Here is a 22,666-nt window from a genome sequence, read left to right on the forward strand (position 1 = left end):
CTTTAAATGTTCCCTCCCTGTTCCTATTGCTATACCAATGGGTGCTGGTTTCTCCATCAATCAAGAAGAAATTGGCTGTCATCACAAAAAACATCTAGAACTAGATATGAGTACATGTTTTAATAAGAAGTTGAAGCGTGGACCAAGTATAATAAATTAAGCGTGACTTTTCATTTTAGTTGAGAGTAATTTGGTAAATGGAAATATGAGATTATTTTTGGTGGAATTATTCAAGATCGATAAAATTAACTATTAACTATACAAAAAAAAAACTGAGTTGCAAATTAGACAGTGACGTCACTTTCCCTTGTATGTTTGGGTTGTATATTCCGTTCACTTGCAAAGAAAGTCTCACAGTCGTGGTTCGAAATCTTCAGCTATGGCGTAACTTCACAAAGTCGTGTTCCTTTACGCGGTTCAGCAATGCAACACTCGTCTCTCTCTCCAGTTTATATTATTATTATATGCATCAGCAAAATGAATGGCGCTTCTTCCACCTCTTTTTACTTTGGGAAAAAGTCTCTCATTGCTTCCCGCGTATCTCTTTACGATTTCTGCGTACATTGTCTTATGCGTGCAAGCTATACTCTCCATTTTGCTCTTAACTCTCTTCATTTATTCCTCTTTTAGGCTTCTTCATCTGCCGCATTACATTAGATCAGATCGATTTCTCCAGACAAACGCTAAGCCCTAACCATTGGATTTAGAATACATCTCTCTAATTTCTGTAACTGGACTTGCTTTCAATTTCAAGGGTTTGAAACCGCGCTTTTTTTTTTCTAGCTCAATTGTCAAGAGATCTATCAGGTGTGTTATGTACTTTGCTTAATAATTTGAATCTTTCTACTTTTGGTTAGTGTGTAGTTTCCACGAGTTTATCCCTTTTTGGTTCAAGCTTGTTTGATCCTCTCTTCTCAGATATTGATTGACTCATACCTGTTTGATAAATTGCCCCTGAAGAAGCTCTTGCATCGATTAATCCAACCCGATCCCCAATAGTTAAGTCAAAGAATTGAAGCAAAGAATTGAAGCAAAGAATTCTGCAATCTGTCTACTGTTTGTGCGTGTTAAGTGTGTGTGTGTTTTCCAGCAAAGTTCGGTTCTTGTCCGTTCTAGATTAGGGTTCTTGAGAAAAATGGGGAGCCACATGAGCAAGAGCCAGGGAGAAACCTCTGCTGCAAACGACATCAACAATCTGCATTTCGCAACGGAGCTGAATTCATACGAGGCCGCGTGCAAGATCGATGCTGATGTACAAGCCTTCGATGCTGCCCTCCATTGTCGAACAAACAACGCGATCAGTGCCCTAGCTGCCGGAGTTGAGGTCAGAGCGATGTCGTTTGATTCCCTCCGAGAGGTCACAGCCTGCCTCCTCGACATGAATCAAGAAGTGGTGAAGGTGATCTTGGACTGTAAGAAGGACATTTGGAAGAATCAGGAGCTGTTCGAGTTCGTCGAGGAATACTTTGAGAACAGCCTCAAGATCCTTGATTTCTGCACGGCTTTAGAGAAGTGCCTCAAGTCCGCAAGAGACAGGCAGCTGCTTATCCACATTGCCCTCCAGCAGTTCGAGGAAGAGGAGGAGGAGGGGAGGTATACGAAGACGCTGCTCGAGTTGAGGAACTTCAAGGAAGCAGGGGATCCATTCACGGAGGAGTTCTTCACGATCTTCGAGTCTGTCTACAGGCAGCAGATGGTGATGCTGGAGAGGCTGCAGTCGAGGAAGAACAAGCTCGACAAGAAGCTCAAGTCCGTCCACGCATGGAGGAAGGTGTCCACGGTGATCTTTGCAGCTACATTTGCTGCTGTGCTGATCTGCTCGGTGGTGGCTGCTGCCATGGCTGCCCCGCCTGTGGCAGCTGCCCTAGCAGCGGCCGCCTCTATCCCGTTGGGTTCAATGGGAAGATGGATGGATTCTCTGCTCAAGAACTATCAGAATGCTTTGAGGGGGCAGAAGGAGATCGTCAACTGTATGAATGTTGGCACCTACATTGCTATTAAGGATTTGGATAATATTCGAGTGTTGGTTGATAGGTTGGAGATTGAGATTGAATCACTCTTGAAAATGGCGGATTTCGCCATGAATGAAGATGCTGTGAAGATTTGTGTGGAGGAGATGAGGAAGAAATTGGTGGTGTTTACAAAGAATATTGAGGAATTGGAAGTGCAGGCTGATAAGTGTAGCAGGGACATTCGAAGGGCTAGAACTGTGATTCTGCAACGGATTATCAGACATCCTAACAATTGAACAATGTGAAAAATGTTGGATCATTTGATTTATTGATATTTAGACAAGGAATATTTGGATGTTAGCCTGACTAATTGCATTCGTTATAATAGTTTCTGTTGCTAAGACTATGGCTTTATGTTGGTTCAAAGTTCAGTCTTTTTCCTCATCTTCTAATTTTTTTGATTCTTCATCTGTGATGTGATTATTGGCATTTCACTTTTTGTGGAATAGTTGCTATATTACTAGTATATAATAAGTGTAATGGAGATAGTGATCATACTTTAACTTTTATCTGCTTGTAATGTACTTAGTAGAATGGAATTAGTATATCATGTGTTCAAATACTAGATTCTAATGAAAAGTATTTAATCATCATAAATATAATCTCATCATATATGTATAGGCCTCAATCTAAAATGCTACTACTACTAGTATTACTGGAGAAATACTAATAAGATTTCAACTTCATGTCACGGTATATTTTTCATGTTTGAATTAAAAAGATTGTTGTTGATCTGTCGTTTTTGCCGTCTACAATCTTGTAGTACTACAAAAATTTATGCACATTGGATTTGTTTTACAAAAATATCGAAGTACATAAGACATCTTTTAAATTCAAACAAGGTAAATTAGGTTGCTTTTACCAACTAGCGTTGTGTACAAGTCAATTGTGAATAAGGTGACTGGTACGTAAATGTGTTTTGTTATAGCTCTGTCATGGCTTAATGGCTAAGTTTTTCAGATGGTCTATTGTCTTCTCTATGCTACTCCTCTTGTCCTCATTAATTGTTCCATTTTTTATTGGTGCAGGTTGTAAAAAATCGTTTAAGTTTGTTAAGAAAAATAAGTGGAAAAAGTTAATGTGGAATATGAATCATATTTTTATATACTCCTCGTGTCCACAAAAAATAGATCAATTTGTAAATGACACAAAATTTAATGTGTAATTGATAAAGTAAAAGAGGAGAAGAAAAATAAGGTGGAAGTAGTATTCGTGTATTGTGAGGTCTATAGATGCTTAAAACATTCCTTATTTAGAATTAGTCTAATTTTGCTGGACAGTTCAAAATGATAAAATTAGTTTATTTTTGTGGATGGAGTGATTATTAATTTTATAATAATTATGCGTGAAATGAGTTAGTAAAATATGAAGTCCACTTATCAAATTAAAATAGTAAAAATAAGACAATTAAAGACTAGAAGAAAATGATACTAAAATGGAACAATTAATGAGACCGCCGGGAGAAATTTTTTTGACCTTTTTTTTGTCGATGCTTACACACTTTGCATGTCTTTACTCGATCCTAACTGAAGACTTATTTCCTTCATATTTAGACATTCAAACTTCAAGGCGATTGTGGACTGAAACTTTGATGATCAAAAGAGCTTTAGCTCACAATTTTCAGCACCTATTGCTCCAAATGGTTCATCACCAATCGTCGTTTAGTTATACTCTGTATTAATCAAAACACTTTGATTGTACTGTAATTTTCCGAATAAGAACACTAATAAATTAGACTGAATAACTAATACAATGATAGTAAGCTTTTCTGTATCAAAGAACACCCAAGACGATTAAACACCAAAATTAACACAAAATGAAATAGTACAGTTAAATATTCATGTGGAGAAAAACTTATACATGCATCCACACCCCATGCAACAAAGCTTAGGTGGCTTGGCTACGATTCATTCCCTTGTGTCTGGTGCAATTTAGATAATCTATTATTTACTCCGTATAAAGGATTTACATGTGTCAATAGAAAAAATTTAGGATCTCGGATGTAAAACTGAATATTCAGTGTCCGCAGGGGCAGCACAGTTGATTCCAGAGGGGCAGATTTGTATGATTGGCCAAGGATCAAGTTCCACTACTGTCGTATAGTTGCAACACCTCTCAGGCACAAGTGTGAGGCCTTGGGGAGGTGGGCTTCTGGCAAGCAGTGGGTTAGGCTCTCTCCCTTAGCGAGTCACAGTGTACCCTGATTTAACACCCCTCACGATACTGTCGGACCGGGATGTGGGGGGCCCTTAGGGTTGATGTAACACCTCGCTTTTTCGAACCCTAATTTTAGAGCCAAAAATTCAATTCCCTAATTTATGACTTAGGAGACGAGAATTAATTGAGGAACGAAATTATGACCGAGTCGAGTTTAGGGTTTGCGTTGGAAGTTTGAAAAGTCAAACTTGTTGATTATATGACGTGGCATGCGAATATTTGAATTTGAGAAATTATGTGATGAATTATGTGTTTGGGGGTGAGTGAGATTATTAGGATATTTTTCCATAACCTTATTCTCTTGAATTTTTGAAAACCCCTCATTTTATTGGAGAAAAATCCTATTTTTCCGGATTTAATTTAATTCTTGGGATATTTATCCAAATTAAATCCAAAACCCAATTGTTCCTTATTTTAATGGAAGAAAAATCGACCCCCCCCCCCCCCTAATTTCTTGGTGATTTTCGAAAATCACCTATGTTGGGAAGCAGATATTATTTTACTTGTTTAATTGATACCTTATTGATTTCCTTTCATACCTAAAATCAAATATTCTATCAAATCTTACCTTACCTCAAGAAGATCTTGCCATATTCTATTTTAGTTAATATTCAAAATCCATCCCTTATTTAAACCCTGGACTACACGCCTATTTCTATACCAATGGGGAAAATTTTTATTTTATTTTGCTCCGTGATATTTTAATCTACTCCGTAAAATATACCAAAACAAAATCTTGGCTATTTAAAAGCCATATTTTTCAAAATTTTCATGCTTGAGCCCTAGAGCTTATTTTTGGTATTCCTTCTTCTCTACTCCATAATATTTGTTTTAATAAATTGTGGAGAATAAGATCTTTTCAAATATTCTATTTAATTACCTAAAGATTTTATTGAACCCTATAAATAGGAGAACTCCTAAACCTAACCCTAAAATTTTCGCCCCCCACCCATTATATACGCCCCCTCCCTCTTTTCCCTCACTCTCAAGTTTCTTCTACTTTTCTTCAATAATCCTTCATCCTTTGAGAAGAATTAGAGTTTGAGCCTCAAGATTTTTGAAGAACCAAGTCTCTACTTTGTTTCTACCGTTCGTTTTTCTCCAAAAAGGTGAAACCTCGGTTGCAAAGCAGGATAACAAAGGGAAAGAACATACTTGAAATCTAAGCAGTCGAGGTGAGCTTTTCTCCTAAACTCTCTTATTTCTTGCAAAAATATTGATTGGTGTTATAAGGGTGGTTTGAAACGTTATGCCATGCCTGTGATTGTTTCGATGATAATGTGTGCCTGATGCCTAACTTGTGAGTACGCTCCATTAGGCTACAGTGGCTATGGATATGTATAAACGAATTCGGGTCTGAGTACGGGCCGCAAACCCTACCAGGCTGTGTACACGGTGGGATCGGGAGCCGTCCTTGCTAGTCGGCCGGTCTCGTGGGCGAAAAGTGTGGCCACACTTTCGTCGCACTATGGAAAGATTGAGATTGTGATAATTGATGAGAAAAGCGGGGGAGATATTTGACTGGCCAGTCTAAGAAATATTTTTGTGATACTCGTGATATTCTTTTATAACTGCTTAAAACTCGAGTTCACTATGGTAAGAGTGGCATAACTTCTCTAATAAAATATTTTGGCAACGAGTTCACTGGGTATTTCAAAATACTCAGCCCTGCATGTGTTTTCCTTATGTGCAGGTTGAATGGCGACGAGCGTTGGCGGGTGTTGAGCAAACTTAATTATTAAGATGGATATTTTGAACTTCGAGTGTAGTCGTGTCTCCATACATGGCTTCACTTTCTCTTAGATGCTTCCGCTAAATTTTGAAACTCATTTTTATTACTCCCTCCGTCTCACTTTAGGAGTCCCGGTTTACTACTTTGGGATGTCCCACTTTAAGAGTCCCGGTTGGACATTCTATTTTTGTACATAACAATTACCCTACAATTTCCAATTAATTACCAGCAATGCCATTAAACAAAAATAAAAAATACATTTGATTAACCCCCCCCCACCTCCCGTTAACTCCCCCACCCATTTCTTACATCACTTCTGCTCTACGCCTCTACCCACTCTCTTCGATCTCTAATTCTACCACTGCTCCCTTCTCTACGAAGCCATTATTCATCTCGCCGCCGCCATCACCACCACCGCTTTGTCATGTCTCCCACCACCAAACACCGCCACCATCAAACGGAGAGGGACACCTTCTCCACCAAATGCCGCCGCCACCAAACGGAGACGGACACCTTCTCCACCGTTGTCCCTGAAACTCAGTTCTCGGTGAGCCCTACTCTCTCACCGTCGGCCGATCTTTCATTTGACTCCAATTTCGAGTCGATCGGCACCGATTTGTGCTGGAATTGCTTGGTGGTGCCTGATTCGGCGAGCCCCACTCCGTCACCTCCACCCACTCTCCCACCGTCAGCCGATCTTTCAATTGACTCCACTTTCGAGTCGATCGGTGCCGATTTGTGCCGAAATTGCTTGGTGGTATCTGATTCGGTGAGCCCCACCCCGTCAGTTTTTGAATCCAAAAATTTGAGCCCCAACCCGTCAGTTTTTGAATAACAAAAAGAGAATAACAAAATTTTGAATCCAGAGGGTATGTTACGGCAGTTTTTGGGGGAGTAAATATAGATAAAAAGTTTATTTAAATCATCTAAGGGTAGAATTGGCACTTCATTATAAGTGGATAAAATTTGAATTAAAAATGGCCAAAAAGTGGGTCCCAAAGTCCACTATCACCCCCATTTTCTACAAACTCCAACATTTTCTTAAAACCCCCACCCAACTCAACCGGGACTCCTAAAGTGAGACGGAGAGAGTATCACTTAGTCATTTTGAACTTATTTTCTCCTTTGGCTTAGACGATTGAGACATGTCGTGGATTTTGTTGAGCATATGTCAAACCCCTGCTTTTGAATCGTAGTTTATGATATCTTTTCTCCTTTGACTTTCTTGTTAAACCCTTGACTTTGATCGTCATTTATGTTATCCACTCTTCATTGATTTTCTTGATTAAACTGTTGTCTTATTGCTTCAATAGCTCGTTAAATGCCTAGGTCAAATCTCTTTAAATGAAACCCTAGCCTTGTTCTTGTTGCATTTATGTTCGTCTAGGTAACGACCGCCGAATTTATTGTACCCTAGGAGGGCGGGTCGTTACAGTTGAAGTTTCAACCTTTTTGTAAGATGAAATATTCAATGTCTGCCAATCTTGAACCCTCATTACTCGCTTCTGTTGTTGTGGAAATGAAAATACTAGTACTACTTATCTATGATACGTATTCTTATTTATAAGGGGATAGATACATCTAAAATTAAATTGGGAGATTCAATCTTATGAACGAGAGACACTTAATCTTGCAAACTGGACAACACTATCTAGGAGATACTGCTTTGAATCACAACTCGTTTAACCCACTTCATATCACCACGGTAGTCGTCAACTTTGCCTAGTAATTCTTCAAAGCACTTTTCCAGCGCCGCCACTTTTTCCCCATGATCATCAACGGTTTCCGACAAAGATTCGGCCTCGAACTGCAACCTGCGAGCCACCACGTGAACGCTGCTGAGATCTTTGACAGCGATTTTAGCGCCAATAATCATAACGCCGAGTGTCTCCTTGCGGCTCTCGACCGCCCTCTCACGCTTCTTCAGAAGCGACTGGATCCACGTCCCGAGCGCACCAAACAGGACGGACGCGGCCGCAGCAGCCGCAGCAGCTGGCCTGTTGGAATCCGCATTGGCTGCCGCGGCCCAAACGCAGATCACGGCCGCCGCTGTGAAGAAAACAGCGGACACCTTCTTGTAGGCAGCGATGCGATGGAGCTTCTGAGCGAAGGCCTTGTCCAGGGACCGGAGCATCTCCCCCGTCATCACATGCTCCGTGTAAAGATGCGATAGATCATGGAAGAAGTTGTGAAGGATGGACGGAGCAAGCGAAAACTCGGGCGTCTCGAGCCTGCTCACATAGTGGCTGCGGGCGAACTCCAATAATTTTTCGGTATTGGTAGCGTCCTTGTGCACGTCAAGAATGGCCGAAACAAGTTGTTCGTTTTGGAGCGGCGATGTCGTCAAGCTACTAGCATCGGCGGTGCTCATGCCCACCCCGAGTCCCCGACAATGAATTTGGTGGGGGAAATGGGGAAGAAAGTGATGATACGTACGGTGGAGGTGAGAAAGAGAAACAAGTGTGCCCTTTTAAAAAGGTGGAATTTGGAAATGTCATGACGCCAGATGCAATTAGGACAAGGTTGAAATGTCATGACGAGATGTCAATACCACATGAAAAAGGGAAATGTGGAGAAGACTTGTACTGTTAATACTACTAGTAAGTGCATGTTGAATTTTTGTGTACTTAAAATTTCGGCTCCGTTAGTAGTATTGATGAAGACTAGAAGTGGAAAGAGCCTGGTATTTGCTCAAGACTAATATTAGTATGCCATATTAAAAGTAGAGAATGTGAATGTACGTATCGAGCGTAGAATTTGACTCTTTCTGGTTGATTCGGTTATTTTGACCGGCTACTCATTTATGAAGAAAGGGATGTTTGGTTTATTAATCTATATCTATATATTATAAAATAGTTATACTTTATAAACTTAGATTCACCTACCAAATCCCTCTTCATAACCTCCCATTATTTCACTTGATAACATATGAGTATAGTTTTTGTGTTGCACCGAATGTAATAGCATCCTAAAAATATTGTGCATATGATGTTATTGAAATGTTAACTAACCTTAAAATGCTAAGTAATTATAACTAAATAGTAGGAGTAGTCGTTGGATCATCAAACTAAGGTACAAGAAGATCAAGAGTCTAGATCGTATCAATATTGGGAAAATAAAACATCAATTAAGGGTATTATACCAACTCATTAGTTATGGCTAACTATTTTTTCTCTAAAACAATGTCTCAAAACTTTGAACTGCAAAAGTCATTACAACGATATTATATCAATGTCCAAAAACGTTTGGTAATACTTTTTAACAATAGAGAATGCAAATGATACAGTGCATTGTCAGGGACTAACAAAAGTCATTACAACGATATTATATTAATGTCCAAAAACGTTTGGTAATACTTTTAAATAATAGAGAATGCAAATGATACAGTGCATTGCCAGGGACTAACAAATGTAGTTTCTCTTTATTAAAACACAGTTAGTATACTACTCCCTCCGTCCCCGAATACTTGACACGGTTTGACCCGGCACGGGTTTTAAAATGTAATGGAAAGTGTGTTGAAAAAGTTGGTGGGATGTGTGTCCTACTTTTAAAGTATTAGTTTTATAATAAATGTGAGTAGGAATGAGTTAGTGGAATATGGGGTCCACTACCAAAAATGGAAAAAGTGAACTGTGTCAAGTATTCGGGACGGACCGAAATGACAAACTGTGTCAAGTATTCGGGGACGGAGGGAGTACATGACTATTGTTTGTGGAGGAATCAACATATTACTCTCTCCGTCCGCTACCAATAGTGTTATTTTGTCATTTTGCTCCGTTCACAAATATCAGTTATTTCTATTTTGGTAATATTTGTTTTGCTGAGGCACACTTTCCACTCCAATTGTTTACTCTATATCTCTTTTCCTTCATAAATTCTGTACAAAAACTCGTACCATCCACTAATTACATATTTGAATTTTTTGATTTGGATGAAAGTTGTACGAAAATAATTCCATAACACATTATAAATATGATAATATAATTAAATATAATACGTACTCTTTTTGGGACGCCTGAGGTAACTGGGTCATAGTATCATTTTAGCAAAATTAAATATTTATAATTAACTAAATATTACTACTTTTTAAGTGTGACAAAAAGATATGTGGAGTAGTATATTTTCTCTGATTTTCGTCAAATCTCTATATAATCGTCATCTGGATGAATTCAAACAAAAAGTGTGAAATCGTGTTAAAATTCCTAAAACAGTGACCAGATAGATCGAAATACAAGGCGCAACCTTAGGGCTATGATGATTGGGCTCAAGAGAGCGTAGGCCCGATACCAAACCCATTAGCAATTAGCCCAGACCAAGAATTCAACAGAAATTCGAGAGAGAGAGTACTCGTCTTCACTAACTTGCGTAGCAACCTATTCCCGATTCTCATAATTTTACGGCTCGAATAGTTTCATTGCGCTAAACAACATACTGCAAAGCAACTTCTGTTCCCAAATTTCTCATTACAATTCTGATGTAAGTCATCATTTGCGCCTATTTTTCAATTTCTCCGTTGGCAATTTGCCTAATTTTCAGCTTAATATGTTTTCAAATTTTCATTTTTGTCAGCAAAGGAACCTCTATTAAACCCTACAGTTCTCGTGCCGCGAATTGAGGAATGGCTTCGAATTCTATGGATATTGATTTCAAGGAGTATCAACTGAGGTGCCAACTTCGAGGCCACGAGGATGATGTATGATCTCTCAATTTTTGTAGTGTGTTTAGTTTTTTTAATAGTAGATGCGTGCTGTTTTGATGTATTATTATCGAGTCACAATGTGATCGGGTGCATTTCATTCAATCACGAACAGTTGACTGTGAAATCTATGTTTATCCGGACATACTTCAAGTTAGTTATTCTTAATTTGATTGATCAGTCCAATGATTCGAGTATGTGCTGTTTTTTATATACCGGTGTAAAGTTTTGAAACAGAATTAAGTTTTTTTCTGTTCGGTGCTTGTTTCAAACTATCTGCGGCCAAATGAACTGGATTGAAATACTAATGCTGTATGAGTACGCATTTCTGGCATATTTTGATGTTTAAAATAGTTTTGATCGACCTTATCTGGTTGTCTTCATAATGAGTGCAACTGAACTCAATGTGCTTATTAATGTGCTTTGTGGACTTTGACATCTTTAGGCTCGAGGTATATGCATATGCGGGAATGCTGGCATAGCAACTTCTTCAAGAGACAGAACAGTTAGATTCTGGACATTGGATGAATCACAAAAGCGCGATTATACAATGTCAAAGATATTATTGGGCCATACTAGTTTTGTGGGTCCATTGGCTTGGATTCCTCCAAATGAAGATTTTCCAGAGGGAGGAATTATGTCTGGTGGGATGGACACTTTGCTTCTCGTCTGGAACCTGATGACGGGAGAGAAAGTGCATACGCTGAAGGGTCATAAATTGCAAGTCACTGGCATTGCATTGGATGGTTCAGATGTCGTGTCATCATCCGTGGACTGGTATGCTATGTTTTTTGAATGATGATAATGTTTTTCATGATTATTGATTATGATCCCAGCTGTGGCAGTTGTTTTAGTTGGGATTAACTAAAGTAACAAACAGTCAAACACGATTAAGTTCATTCCTAGATATCTAATCCCTGCTGTGGTAGTTATTAGTCATATTTTTTGTAGATAAAGCTGTAGGAACCCAACTAACCACTTGTTGAGGGTGCACAACTGCACATCCTTGGCCTTAGGCAGTCACTTTTGGTATGCATATACATAGATTTACTCAGACTTGTAGATATGGCATTTACAGAAAGACAAGCAGAGTGTTCTTGTTTTGCGGTGATTCCAATGCCGAAGTATTCTGATGCGACTGCTCTCTCTTCAATTGATGTGACTGGTCTCTCTTCAATTTAGATGAATTAGTAATGCAACTGGTCACTTGGCTAATTTTATGTGGTGCACTGTTTTGTGACATAGAACTATATATTCATATATATATGTTTTTGGCTTAAAAGGGTGTGCCTAAGCTTATTTATAGATAGAAAGATCCTGTGTCAAGGCTAGAGCTTATAAATAAGAAATCTGTTCAAAAAATGAGTCATTGAGGTTTTGAATAAAAAATCACCAGCTTGTATTTGATTATGATAATGATAATCCAGATGCTTTAATTAGAATAAAGGAGTTTTGTTGAGATCTTAAAAGCGTACATCTTTCTCCTCCCCACCCTGAGGGTAAGCTTATACGTTCCTTCACATATTTGGGAGCTTATTAGCTTGCTTCTTATAATTCACAGCACTCTAAAACATTTTACGAGAGCTTATACTTAGACCCCCCCCAAGTATGTTAAGTGACTTTTTTTGTTTGCTACACTTCTAACTGGATTGATGCGGTTGCTTTTTTTTAGTACATTGAGACGGTGGAGAGGAAGTCAACAAGTTGAGGAGTGGGAAGCTCACAAGGCAGCAATTCAAGCAGTTATTAAGTTGCCCTCTGGCGAGCTTGTTACAGGCAATGACTTTATCCCTTCTTTTATTACTTCACCAGCTGTCTTTTGGTTTTAGTTACTTTATTATATTATATTATCTTGATTGCTTTCCACGCATCAAGTATGGTTCAGTGTGCAGGTTATTAGTGAAATTTTTATCCTGATAATATTTTTATGGAAAAAATTGCAATCCAATTGTAAACTTATATCTAGCTACTTTTGGTTTTATTCCATATAAAAGTATTTTCAGTGGCCAAAAAATTTAACATCTTAAATTTCTAGTGGAGCTAAAATGTTTGTGTAGCTTGAGATTGATGATCTTGCAAGGTAGATATTTATTTCAACATTCAATTACAATATGTTTTAATGGTTAATACAGGTTCCAGTGACATGACTTTGAAGCTTTGGAAAGGGAAGTCTTGTATCCATACTTTTCAAGGACATACAGGTTATTTTATCACACCCACTCTTCCACTTTTTTTTTGTCCCTGTAATTTATCAAGTTTCTGGTGATGCCAAATTGCCAATATTTTTATTGCTTTTCAATTTTTCATTTTGATTCAAAACTAATACAAGCTTAAGCTTCCTAAAATGTAATTTATATATTAGTGTTCCTCTTGAGTATTACTGTGGCTTTAGGTGGTAAATAATGCTATTAATGTTCTTTGGAGGTTCTCCTTCCTCCAGCCTCCCTTTTTATTTATTTATTTTAATTCTACTGTTTTTGTTGCTCTTAAAATGTCATGCAAATATGCAATCTGATATAGCATATTCAAATGTAATCTACATATTGGTCTTCGTCTTGGATATTCCTGTGTGACAATTGTGGCTTCTTAGTTATAGATGGTACTCTTATGTTCTTACTGTTATTAAATATGCGTGATGCAGCATGTTTGTTCAATTTCATTATATAAAAGTGTGCACTTTAAAACCTGAAGCTCTTACGAAAAGACAATCATGTGCTGTAATTTGGTTTTACCTATCTTGTGGCATATGCAATAGTCAATTGTGCATCTTTATATTTGGGTTGTCAGCAACAAGACAGGAGACCACTTCATGGACCTAGAACTTAGTTATGTTATATGCAAACCAGTTGAGGCGATGGTTTTCCATGCCTAGGGGTGTGATTAAGGTCGATCTTGATTTCTTGACTAAAAACTGTAAAGCTTGATCTTTCACTGAGCTTTAACATCTTTAGCTTAAATGGGGCTCAATTACTTAACGAATAACCTACAGTTTGCGGGCCTATCGAGAGTGGTATATTTGAGCTTGCAAGCTACTCCAGAAGCTTAAGTTGGCCCCAATTAATTTTGGCTTACTTTGAGTTTTATTTATTTATTTATTTTTGTTTTTTTAATAAATTTAAAATCCTAGAGTAGTTCATGAATCATGATGTAGTTTGTGCATTTACACTCCTGGACATGCTAATTCTTGAGCATCACAGAAAGGATCTATTAAGCTTAATGAAGGTTGATTTTAAATTGATCTTAATTTTTGGTAATGATTTAACTGAAATGCGGAAGACATTAATTTAATCTTTTAATTACTTCCTTCTCTAACGAATTCTGATTTGCTGCGCTTCATATTTGGCAGATACTGTTCGAGGAGTGGCTATTATGCCAAACTTAGGAATTCTTTCCGCATCTCATGATGGGTAAGATGTTTCCTGAGTAGACATGCTAATGGGAGATATATAACAATGAAAGAGGGTTTATATCTATAATTGACTTGATATCTACTTTACCCGGTGGCTGGATACTCTCATTGTTATTAGTGTTACCATATTTTAAACTGAATTCATAGTTCGATACTGATATTGTTACATTGTATTGTACAGCAACTTCTTATTTAATTTTGGCGAGTGAAGATTATGAATAAATTTTCTTTTCTTTTACCCTCTGTTTTTGTCTTTCATTCTGATCACTCCTGATCGTTATTTACTTTCTATATGGCAGTACAATCAGGCTATGGGCCCTTAGTGGGGAGCTTCTAATGGAGATGGTTGGTCATACATCCATTGTTTATTCTGTAGATGCTCATGCATCTGGCCTTATAGTCAGTGCTAGCGAGGATTGTTCAGCAAAGATATGGAAAGGTGATTCTGTTTTTTCTTCCTTTTCCTCTGTTGCCAGTTGCCACAAATTAATTTAACTCTTTTTTAAAAACTATTTTCTCTCCGTTTTTAATGCATACTTGATTTGGCCAAGATTTGATGAGTCCCGTGGATTAATTTGCCTTTCTATGGACAATGTGCGAACAATCAGCTCTTTGTTACTTTGGTTGTTGGTTAACTACCGGGTACATGTGAACTTCTTTGGATTTGACTGTCCTAATTATTTTTTATGCATTTATGATGGTTGTGTCTGCCATGGATCATGGATGTGATCAGCAAATATATTTATCTACTTTCGATGTTTGGTCCTGCTTAAATTTGTCTATGAATTGTTCCTTCAGATTGTCTTCCAATTAGTTGTTGGGTAGTAATATGTGACATATAGAATATTCAATCAAATTTATATAGTCCACGTGATGGTCCTTCTTTACTTAAAATTAGATCAATGCCTATTTGCTGAAAATTTTCCTCAACATCCTCTATTTCTTTAGAGTCGATAGTCGGAGATGATATCAACTTGTCCAATTTTGGTTGGTTGATTATGTATGTATAGGGCTGTATTAAAGAAATCCACAATTAAAATTATATTAAGAACCAATAATATTCATTCGGTTTATTGATTAATGGTATCAACGCATGTCAAGTAGCAATATTTTGTAATTAATATAAATAGAAAAGAGTATGATGGTCCATTAAAACTAAGGTACTTATAGTATATCCTAATGTTACTCCACATTTCCATAATCAAATGCGTATCTTTCTTGTACTAATATGCATATTTTGATATGTTGCATGTACATATATTCTTCACATTAGGATGATGCATTTAAAATGTTAGTGCTAAGTAGTTATGGGTCGAAATTTTCTCATAATGATCTTTTTTATTTACCATATAGATATAAGGCAAGCGATATAGTGATATAGATCATACTGCAGACATTGCCAGAAGGATATACTGATATATATAAATTGATGTACTGTGTAAAGATGAATTGAAGCCTATCAATATCAACACAAACGTTCATGGAATATCAATATCAGTATAAAACTCAACACATAAACATAGGAACATGCAAAAAAAAATGTTATCAAGTTTCTTCATCTAAAACATGTGCCATTAGGATGTCGCTATAATTCTCATCAAGTTTCCTTTTAAATTTGATACTCCCTCCGTCCCATGCTACTTGTACTTTTCTGTTCGGGCCTGCTCCAAACTACTTGCACTATTTCTATTTTAAGTAAGAATTATTGTATTTTATTAAGAATTAGAGGTAATAAAGTGTTCCTTTATTAAGTATTTTTTTTTATTTTTATTATACTAAAGATACTAATTTAATTGCACTAATTATTCAATCTGTAATTTACTGCCTAAAATGGAAAGTACGAGCAGCATGGGATGGGGGGAGTAATAATTTAAATCGAGAGAGTTATGTGGAAGTTCAAAGTTTTGAGATTTATTTGGGAGAGAGAAAGTGGTTAGCTTTACATTAACTGTACAAATATTACCGTTTCCTTTATTATCCCAGATATGCGCGATTTTTATACTGATATTCGGGAAACAGAATCCAGACAATCTATTTTGTGATTCAATGAATTATTTAGTTCTTAGTTGTGCACTAATGGGATGGTTTATCCTAGTGCAACCTCTATATATTGTATCATTGTTGCAGTGTGCATGTAATGACATGATTCACAATTCTTTATCTAGCTTGAAAAATAACGTTTCTATTGCAGATGGAATTTGTGTGCAGAGCATAGAGCATCCTGGTTGCGTCTGGGATGCTAAATTCTTGGAAAATGGTGATATTGTGACTGCTTGCTCTGATGGCATCGTGCGCATCTGGACCGTAGATCATGAAAGGACTGCTGACACTGTAGAGCTTGACTCATTTGCTTCTCAAATTTCTCAATACAAACTCAGCAGGTATCCATGCCCTATTGTCACTTGGTCAAGAAATTGACAAATTAAGGTGCTCATTGTATTGTTTAAGGCTTTAAGCTGAATTATATACATATTAATATTTAAACATTCACATCTAAATAACTCCTATTGGATGTGTTTTCTAGATGTGCTCAGGGGATCATTATGTGTGGTTATGAGTATAGTGATACCAAGTTCAGGCAGAAAGCCTATGTATACACTATGCACTCTGTTTGTTTGTTTGGAGAAAAAAAGGGCAGAGTTTTCAAGATGTTGAAGTATTGTTTCATTATGTATGGAGAGATTGAAGATGAAAGTAGTTTTGTGGATTCAGAAGAACGACATTATTTAAAGTTTGAAGCTTTGTGTTTCAATTTGGTAGACTGTATGTAACCTAGAGAGTAGCTGTAGAGTCATTCTGAAACATCTTCTGTGCATTTTCTGTGGTTGATTGCATGCTTTAGGAAAAGAGTTGGAGGCCTGAAATTGGAAGAGTTACCAGGTCTAGATTCATTAAAGACTCCAGGTATGTTTGACATCATTATTTTCTACTGCACCTATTTAGAGTTTATGATCCTCCGAATGTGTAATATTGGGTCTGTCTTGAATCACCCATGAGCTTCTACTATATTTATACATGCAAAAATGTTCAATTGTAAATGATCAGGAAGTAGTGATGGACAGACAAAGGTAGTTCGAGAAGGAGATAATGGTGTGGCCTATGCTTGGAATATGAGAGAACAGAAGTGGGATAAGGTAATTGCATTTTGTGGTCCAGCACTAGGCTATTTCACATTCCTCAAGAGTCAAGACGACTACCTTGCCATGAATTGCCCTTCAATTTTGTTGATCCCTAAACCCTAATCAGTTTCTGAAATTATCGTTTTGCTTAATTATCTGGTTGTGCTTTCCAAACTGACTTATATGTACTTCATCCTCATTTCCAATCTAGATTGGTGAAGTAGTTGATGGACCTGATGATAATATGAAGTCCTCTGTGCTCAATGGCGTTCAGTATGACCATGGTTAGGCTTGCTTTTTTACTCTCATCATCTTTTATATCATTTCTCCCCCCCCCTCCCCCAACTAAATAACAAGTTGCATGACATGTCCTTCAGTATTCGATGTTGACATTGGAGACGGTGAACCTATACGAAAACTTCCCTACAATCGTTCAGGTATGCTCTTTTGAGAACATAAACTTTTTAGGGATGTATAGGAATCCTTGTACCTTTGGCTTATCAAATTCGGCTTGTAATGTGATTATGGGTGCAATCCAAATATTGTAGTTCAATATCTTCTTGTGGCCCTATTTGTTCCTTCTTATTCTGCTCTCTCTCTCTCTGTGAACAATTGTGGTGTACTTAAATCAGTCTTTTGATGTTGTAAACACCTCTGTGCTACAGAAAATCCATATGATGTCGCTGATAAGTGGTTACTCAATGAAAATTTGCCACTTTCTTACCGGCAACAGATTGTAGAATTTATTCTGCAAAACACAGGACAAAAGAATTTTACTCCAGATCCATTATTTCGAGACCCTTATACTGGATGTAAGGCCCAATGTTTGTTATGTAAATCTGGATAAGTTTTTGATGTTTTGTTCACCCTTACCATTTATTTCTCTGTTCTAATTCTTCAGCCAATGCTTATGTACCTGGAGCACCATCAAAATTCCCAGGTTGTTATCCTTGAATTTGTATTCTCTTTCTCCATTTTTCTGCGATTATTAGTGGAAGAGGTTGTAATTGTTGCCTGTATTAATGCAGATGCATCATCATCAAAGCCTTCTTACAAGCACATTCCAAAAGTAAATTTTGTGAACTTAAATCATTTTAAGTTTTTCCTCTGTTGAGCTTAATTCTTTGTGGTAGGTTATAAATCATGTTCATATGTTTCGGTTTGGTTTGGTTAGGTTAGGTTAGATCATGTATGATTTACATCAGAAAGTGTTTGAAACTGTTTGTGGGATGTGTTATTGAGAGAGAACAAATTGAGAGTTGTTGGGAAAAACACTGGGAAGTCTAGTCTCGCTGACACTTTTTTGGTTAAATATTACGAAGTTTGGTGAACCATGTTAACATTGAAAACACAACCAACTAAACCTAGGAAACTGTCCTTGTTCCAGGTTGGTAAAAGTTAAGTAAATAGGAATGTCTTAGAATTATAAATTTTATGGAATATCTTTGTCTCCATGCTTCAAGTGTTCCACTTCTGATTTTCAGTAGATAACAGTGTCTTGTTTTTTGATATGTCATTTAAAGAGTGATAAATGCCTATGGTATATAATATATCAGAATTGTGGATCTTCTTTCACTAATTGTATGATGAAGATACCTTGGTCATAACTTGAAGATCACCAATTTAGACATTGGTTCAACTTTCAAGGGTTACTTCTGCATCAATTTCCAAGTGTAAAGTTAGGTTAAATGAGTTATAATGTTTGCAGCAGTGAGGATTACTGCAGATGTTGTTTAGATGCAGTACTCCATTATTTTTCTACTAATGGCAGTTATTACACATATACTTTAATAAATGCCTGTTACCATATAATAGTGGTTGGATCATGAAATCCAAAACAAATCTTTATGCTGGTTACTTTCTCTAGTATGCTTACTACTTGTTTTTATTGTGCAGAGAGGGATGCTTGCATTCGACACAGCTCAGTTTGATGGAATCCTAAAGAAGATTTCTGAGTTTAACAGTTCCCTGCTGTCTGACCCGGTAATTTGTTTCCTTCATAGTCTGATTATTGTTTCCTCTTGTTATATGGTGTCAGCTATGGCATTGTTTTACTTTCTGCGTGTTACTTCACTTGTTGAAAGTTCTAATTTTTGCTGCCACCTCTTCCTCTGACCTTAAATGTTAATTGCCACGCACTGATTAGTTTCTGTTTAGCTAGCCTATTTCTGCCTGACACTTGTTTTTTGCATTCCTGTAGGAAAAGAAACATTTATCATTGAGTGACAGTGATGTGTCAAGATTTAATGCCATTGTTAAGATCTTGAAAGACACGTCACACTACCATAGCAGTAGATTTGCAGATGTTGACGTGGCATTGATGTTGAAAGTTCTGAAAACATGGCCAGTTGCTTTACTTTTTCCAGGTAACTATCTTTAGATCTATAGTTTGATAGTATCGACATACATAAGCTATCAACTTGTTTTGTGTAATTGTGTGTGTGCACATGCATATTTGCATATGCTTTTAGTTTAACCACTTATCTGTAGAAATATGGTAATGTGATAATGAGATGCTTCTTGATAATTTCATAATGTGGAAAAATCCTAGTGTTCGTGTTGAGGAATTTTAGCATTGGGATGATTTGGATGGACAATCAAATAAGCTGGAGCTGCTCATTTGACATTGACTCAGGGTTGGACTCAGTTTCATACAATTTCTTGCATCTTGTTAGAAACTGTGTGGGATATGATAAAGGAGAAAACTGTGTGTGAAAGACCTTTGTATGTTAAAAAGGAAAGCTGCATGCATGGCTGTTTCCAGTGACAAAAATAACTTTTCCAACACAGCGCACTTTATTTTCATCTCTTACTAATCTAGAAGCCATTGTTGCAGTTATTGATGTAGTAAGGATGATTGTGTTGCACCCGGATGGAGCAGCGAAGCTTATGCAGCACGTCAAGGATCAAGACGGTACTAATGAGATTAGCTCTGTGATTATTCATTTCACTTTCTTTTTCACATCTGTTTCACCAAATAGTTCCTGTTGTTGTTGAATGCTCTTCATGTTTGACTTACTTGTTTTCCACATGGTATATAGATCTATAAACTACTCCATATTAATTTTTGGGGCTGCTACTAGCTTGACTGTGCTTAGGGTGCTGTTTCTAGGGGGCTGGGTCTTGTGTTTATTATGTTAAGTTTTTTTCTTATTCATTTGTTACTGCTTCATTCTTGAATTTGTTTTTATCAGATATAGTCATTGAGGTGATAAAGAAGGTGACTGCGAGTCCTCCGCTTCCTGCAAATCTGCTTACCTGCCTCCGTGCAGTTACTAATCTTTTCAAAAACACATGCTATCATGAATGGTTATTAAATCATCGTGCTGAGGTAAGAGCGATATTAGGCAGAAAGCACCCTTCATTCTTGTGGCATATGTTGTGGAACCTACCCCCCCCCCCCCCCCCAAATGAAAACAAAATGGAAAAAAATATAATAACAAAAGAAACTAGAGAGGGGGGGCAGCAGGAAAACATCAGCTGCGTGGGCGATTGCATGATGGTGGTGGTTGTGTGACATTGTGAGAGGAAAGAGATACAGATCTGATGGGGGTGGTGGACGGGTTGCATGGGTGTATTTGCACAAAAGACTTACAAGGGTGGGGGAGGGGTAGGTGGTGTCTGGGTGGCTAATATGTTGTTGAGTATGTACTACTTTTCTCTTTCCTAACTTGCTTCATTTCCCAATTGTCTCTATGTCCTTTTTGTCTCATCTGGTACTCGCACATGCTTTTACTTATTTATGGTAAAGTTTTAATATTTTGATCCTGCAGGTTCTTGATGCACTATCATGCTGTTGTTCATCTTCAAATAAGAATGTCCAGTTGTCCTACGCAACTTTGATCCTCAAGTAAGTGGCAGAGTTAGTGAATTGTCTTAATTTCACTTTGACTTAAATCTATGCCAAATGCTCTTTCCATTTTGTTTGAGAGAAAATGATGAGCTATACTTATTATCTCATTTTAGAACTTGCGATTTAAGATCATTTGCAAGTAAAATTGCTAACTTCATAGCAATATCAGTACTGTACTAAATTTCGTGAAGTTGATAACTATTGATTTCTGCAGTTATGCTGTTCTTTTGATTGAGAAGAAGGATGAGGAAGGTCAATCTCAAGTTCTTTCGGCAGCACTAGAGGTATCCTTTCTTTGCTGGTTTTTGTCCATTTCATCATGGAAGACATTGAAATAGATGGGTGTCTTGAATTTGAGTTAGTCTTGAGTCACAGCATGTTTAGCTTGAGCAGTAAGCTAAAGTTTCATGGATGTAACTAATATTTTTATTGTTGCATTCTTCTGTCATCTCCAGATGGCTGAAGGGGAAACAATTGATTCTGATTCCAGATTTCGGGCTATGGTGGCAATTGGCTCACTGGTATGTATTCTTATACTTCATTATTTGAAAAAGTGGCCACTTTCTACTTTCAAGTTGCTGAATTTCTCTTCCAAGCTTCATTGTTTTCGTCTCGCATATTTAATGCCATTATCAACTGCTATATACCTTTTGTTATCCTAGTGATGGATGAACTTATTTGGTTATACAAAAGCTGGAATACAAAACCTGTTAACATTTTCGTAACTCCCAATGCCACAATTTTTAAAACAGATGCTTGAAGGCCTAGTGAGAAGGGTTGCTTTGGATTTTGACGTGCTAACAATTGCCAAAACAGCAAAGTCGTCTAAGGAAGCCAAGATTGCTGAAATTGGAGCTGATATCGAACTGGTTGCAAAACAGAGCTGATTGATGATGACCTGGTAATCATTCCCTTTCCAGCTCTGGTGCACATTGTTGCAGAATTTTCGCTTCATGGCTCTAATTATAGACATAATAGCGAGGCCATGTTACGAGACGTGTCTTCATTTGCGTGATTCTTTTACTTCAACAGGGCTGTGTAAGTCACCGCTACTGGCTCTGTAACATATAATCTAAGACGACCGGGCCTGAGGCGACACCAGTTCTAACATCTTTGAACACCAGCATTAGTAATTTTTGACTACTAAGAAACTGAACACTATACAGTTTATCTACTTTTCCATTTTCTTTGTTATTTATACATTCTAATTGAATTGGTATAATAATAATCAAATTACACTAACGTTTTAACTGAAAGAGAAAATTAACGAATTGAAATAAAACTAAAAGTAAATACCAAAACGATTTTTTACATCTGCCTCTCTTTCATTCTACTTGCAAACCTCAAAGATTCTATGTAGAGTTAAATTGAAACAAAGACGAGAAAACTAACTGAAAATTAATCTTATTTAACGTCTAACTGTTTACCGTCAAAGTAATTTATTCAAACAAGACATTTTATTCAAACCACAACAATCAATGTACATAAAAAATGACGAAATATGCCATATTCTTAGATGTAAGTCGTGTCACATTGAAGGAATGTATTTATGAATCATTTAATAAACTAGAAATCGGGATTTTTGTAGATGCAAGTTGGTTTCAATTTCCCCTAAAGAAATGGAGTAT

General features: G+C 37.1%; 3 protein-coding genes across 4 annotated transcripts; 2 read left to right on the top strand and 1 right to left on the bottom strand.

Annotated features, from left to right (window-relative positions):
- The first annotated feature begins 352 nt into the window (after window positions 1-352).
- Window positions 353-2,396, top strand: LOC125186929 (UPF0496 protein At4g34320-like). Its single transcript, XM_048083417.2, has 2 exons — window positions 353-807; window positions 919-2,396. Exon 2 carries the CDS (start codon window positions 1,136-1,138, stop codon window positions 2,246-2,248), a length of 1,113 nt encoding a protein of 370 aa, XP_047939374.1. The 5' UTR covers window positions 353-807; window positions 919-1,135; the 3' UTR covers window positions 2,249-2,396.
- A 5,216-nt stretch (window positions 2,397-7,612) lies between these two features.
- LOC125189354 (UPF0496 protein 1-like) lies at window positions 7,613-8,332 on the bottom strand. Its single transcript, XM_048086638.1, has one exon. The coding sequence runs from the start codon at window positions 8,330-8,332 to the stop codon at window positions 7,613-7,615; it is 720 nt and encodes a 239-aa protein (XP_047942595.1).
- A 1,948-nt stretch (window positions 8,333-10,280) lies between these two features.
- Window positions 10,281-22,232, top strand: LOC125188727 (transducin family protein / WD-40 repeat family protein). 2 transcript variants are annotated; one of them, XM_048085747.2, is made up of 24 exons: window positions 10,281-10,437; window positions 10,531-10,654; window positions 11,103-11,434; window positions 12,330-12,433; window positions 12,790-12,858; window positions 14,004-14,064; window positions 14,366-14,505; window positions 16,258-16,447; window positions 16,909-16,970; window positions 17,112-17,200; window positions 17,397-17,469; window positions 17,563-17,622; window positions 17,851-17,997; window positions 18,087-18,125; window positions 18,214-18,254; window positions 19,082-19,168; window positions 19,386-19,551; window positions 20,022-20,099; window positions 20,380-20,516; window positions 20,959-21,035; window positions 21,253-21,322; window positions 21,494-21,559; window positions 21,791-21,939; window positions 22,071-22,232. In XM_048085747.2, the coding sequence occupies exons 2-23, from the start codon at window positions 10,580-10,582 to the stop codon at window positions 21,923-21,925; spliced, it is 2,298 nt and encodes a 765-aa protein (XP_047941704.1). In that variant the 5' UTR covers window positions 10,281-10,437; window positions 10,531-10,579; the 3' UTR covers window positions 21,926-21,939; window positions 22,071-22,232. The 2 variants fall into 2 exon arrangements, with proteins under 2 accessions (XP_047941704.1, XP_047941703.1); XM_048085746.2 differs by having other exon boundaries at window positions 21,791-22,232.
- The last annotated feature ends 434 nt before the right edge of the window (window positions 22,233-22,666 follow it).

The sequence above is a fragment of the Salvia hispanica genome, chromosome 5, assembly GCF_029641045.1.
Source record: "Salvia hispanica isolate PSC_SH4W2 chromosome 5, Shi_PSC_v1, whole genome shotgun sequence".
Classification (NCBI taxonomy): Eukaryota; Viridiplantae; Streptophyta; class Magnoliopsida; order Lamiales; family Lamiaceae; genus Salvia; species Salvia hispanica.

Coding starts and splice junctions, on each gene's coding strand:
- LOC125186929 (XM_048083417.2), top strand. CDS start 1,136: ATGGGGAGCCACATGAGCAAGAGCCAGGGAGAAACCTCTGCTGCAAAC.
- LOC125189354 (XM_048086638.1), bottom strand. CDS start 8,332: ATGAGCACCGCCGATGCTAGTAGCTTGACGACATCGCCGCTCCAAAAC.
- LOC125188727 (XM_048085746.2), top strand. CDS start 10,580: ATGGCTTCGAATTCTATGGATATTGATTTCAAGGAGTATCAACTGAGG. Junction 10,655..11,102: donor TTCGAGGCCACGAGGATGAT/GTATGATCTCTC, acceptor TGACATCTTTAG/GCTCGAGGTATATGCATATG. Junction 16,448..16,908: donor TCTCAATACAAACTCAGCAG/GTATCCATGCCC, acceptor TGCATGCTTTAG/GAAAAGAGTTGGAGGCCTGA.